Source organism: Echinops telfairi, unplaced genomic scaffold, assembly GCF_000313985.2.
Source record: "Echinops telfairi isolate 266 unplaced genomic scaffold, ASM31398v2 ScPeMD7_7469;HRSCAF=8507_0, whole genome shotgun sequence".
Classification (NCBI taxonomy): domain Eukaryota; kingdom Metazoa; phylum Chordata; class Mammalia; order Afrosoricida; family Tenrecidae; genus Echinops; species Echinops telfairi.
This window is the reverse complement of record NW_022111372.1, coordinates 28,524,399-28,527,449: the sequence shown is the minus strand read 5'-3', so window position 1 is coordinate 28,527,449 and position 3,051 is coordinate 28,524,399. Positions and strand designations below refer to the sequence as shown.

The following is a 3,051-nucleotide window of genomic DNA, read 5'->3' as shown; positions in this document are numbered from 1 at the left end:
CCGGCCCCCAGCTGCCTACAAGGACAACCGGGCCCCCTCCGTGACCTCCGCCTCACACAGCGGGTACAGGCTCAACGACTATGTGTGAGGCCCCAAGGGCTCCCGGGCGTGCCCGGACCGTGACGTGTTGCCCTGCGAAGTTTACCTCTGAAAAGCAAGGATGGAGCACTTGGCGAAATAGGCGGTGGCCTCGGGGACAGAGGGTTTAAAATAAGATCAGGAGAAAGCTTGATATACCAAAGACAAGACAAACTCAAGAAGAAACCAAGTGAAAAAACAAAACCCCACCTTTTCTGGTTTTGTATTTATTATATATATATTTATGTTGGTGATTTAATCATGTTTAATAAAAAGCCCCCCCACCAGGGCGTGGTTGGTCGGTGGGGTCGGTTTGCAATGCAGGAATAAAACTTTTGGACATGGCTGTGTATGTGTAATAGTCACTTCTGTTTCCAGACTGTCATTCTGCGCAGGAAGGAGCTGGTGCCAGGAAAGCCAGAGCAGTAAGCTGAGTCTGGCTCTGGGGTGGCCAGGGCGGAGAAGGCGTTGAGCACCAGCGCCACCCCAATGCACGATGGGAAAATCCAAGCAGGCCGGTGCGAGGATGCTCCAGCAGCACCTACAATCACCAGGCTTGCTTTCTTGTATATTAACTTCAGAGGCCGTAGACCAAGGGCTTCCTTGGAAGAAAAACAGTTGTCATCATCCACAAAATGATGTTGGTTTCTACCCGTGAGCATTTAGTCGCATTGGTAAAGAAAGAGGAGTAAAAAAAACAAACAAAAAAATATCCCGGACATGGTCTAGCGTGCCTGGCCGCTTGACTTTCTAGGCATTGGCAAGAGCCCAGAGAAGAGGGCAGCTCACACCTCACGCACCCCTGGCACAGCCGCAGCGATCTCTTCCACGGTGGCCAGCCCCGGCTTCCATCTGAGCTGGCACTAAAAACAGCCGGTAGTCCTTGAGTTGGATCTCGGAGGCAGGAGCCTTTAGCTGCTTGCACAATCCAAGGACCCGGAATCCAGGACTAGCACCTGTAGCAAAGGCTGGAAGAACAGCTGAGAAGCTCTCTGGCCGTGTGATTTGAGCTCACACGATCTGAGGGCTGTCAACAGTGACCCCGCTTCCCCCAGGGAAACTTGCCCTGGCCCATTTCTCTCTTGAGCTCCTCCACATGCAGCCTTTTTCCACACCTGATGTAAAGCTCAGCCTGTTCTGGGAATAGGGACCAGGAGGTACATGCATCACACGGTGGAAGGACACATAGACAATGCTGCTAGTGTTGCGAGTTCTTCTGTCCTCAGTAGGGCCACCTGTGCCCTCCGTCAAGTTGTTGTTGTTAGCGGTGGTGGAGTCGGTTGTGACTCAAAGGGCCCCTCTGGACGATAGAAGGAAACACCGTCTGGTCCTGTACCATCTTCCAATTGGTCTTGGTCTTGGGCCCACTGGTGCAGCCACTGTGTCAATCCATCTTGCCAAGGGCCTTCCTCTTTGTCGCTGTCCCTCTACTTTACCAAGCACAATGTCCTTCTCCAGGGACTGCTCTCTCCTGACCATATGTCCAAAGCACATCACATCTCAGACATGCCGGCCTCTGAGGAGCACCCCGGCCGTACTTTTAAGTCGGTATCATTGTATGCAAACAAAGGGCCACTGAGCGGGCTTGTGGACCTGTGTCTGGTGAGAACCTGGCCCCAGCACCAGGTAAGGAAGGCTCCGGGATCCAGAGGCACGAGAACAGGGTGGGAAGGGAAGGCCAGGTGGACTATAGCCTAGCTAGCACCTCTGAGTCCAACGAGGCCTGAGGGAGGTTTGTGCTTCTACAGACCAGATCATACATCTAGTGACAAGAAACTGAGCCCCCATATGCTGCTCTCCAGTACCTGCAGCTGGTGCCTTCCAAAATAACCCAACTCACTGCCATAGAGCTCGTGCCGACTCACAGTGAACCTATAGGACAGGGTAGAACACCCTGTGAGTTTCCAAAACTGTAACTCTTGACAGGAGTAAACAGGTCCATCTTTCCTCCAGAGGAGTGGCTGGTAGTTTTGAACGACTGACCTTGCAGTTAGCAGCCCATCCCATAACCCCTATGCTACCAAAACAGGCGGCTCCTTAAGTCTTGCCAATGACTCCTAACAAGCTATGCTGTTGTTCTTTGCTGCCATCAAGTCAACCTTTGACCCGTGGCAACCCCATCCACAAAATAAGAAAATACTGCCCAGTCCTGCACCATCCCAAAGAGTCATTCGCCTGTCTAACCATTGTGATCCATTAATTGCTTTCCACATAGTAGGCCTTTCTTCCTAGTCTGTCTGAGTCTGGAAGCTCTGCTGAGCTTCAGTGTTGTGGCAACATGCACATCTCCACAGACAGACGGGTGGTGACTATGCATGAGGTGCATTGGTAAGGACTTGAAACCAAGTGTCTTGGTTCTCCAGTGCTGCTATAAGAGAAATCCCGTGTATGGATGCCTTCAATGAACAGAAATGTAGTCTCTCACAGTTGAGGAGGCTAGAAGGCCAAGGTCAGAGTGCCCACTTCAGGACAAGGCCTTCTTTCTCTGCTGGCTCTGATGGAAAGTCCTCGTCTCCTCTCAGCACCTGTGGGCCCAGTATTCCTTAGTGATATCTCTAGCTCTGGGCATCACTCTTCTCCCAGGCCTAGAACGTTCTTAGCACAGAGACCCCAAGTCCAAAGAATGTACTCGGCTCCTAATTTCTTGGTGGTAATAGGTCCCTCTGATCTCTGCTCGCTTGTTTAGCCTCTTTTACATCTAAAGACACTGCCTAACCCTGTAGATCATATCCTGCCTTATTGACAGGACTGCCTCTATCTGGCCAGAAAGACTGATCTGCTCTGTAAACCATCACCCAATTCACAATAAACAGCTATAAAGGAAGAGAAAAAAATCTACAGACAAAAGCAATAGCAAACATATTTGATAAAATATTAAAATGTGGCGATATGTTATGACACGGGGTGGGGTGACGTTAAGATTTAGGACTGAATCAACTAGAAGACTAGCATCACCATTTTGTGAGATGAAAA

General features: G+C 50.5%; 1 protein-coding gene across 1 annotated transcript in view; it reads left to right on the top strand.

Moving 5' to 3' along the window:
- Positions 1-349, top strand: part of CLDN14 (claudin 14) — a 1,365-nt gene extending 1,016 nt beyond the window's left edge. The window contains exon 2 of the mRNA XM_030888826.2: positions 1-349. This exon is cut by the window's left edge and continues 24 nt beyond it. Coding sequence (XP_030744686.2) covers positions 1-88 — 88 coding nt within the window. The 3' untranslated portion in view covers positions 89-349.
- Positions 350-3,051: the final 2,702 nt, after the last annotated feature.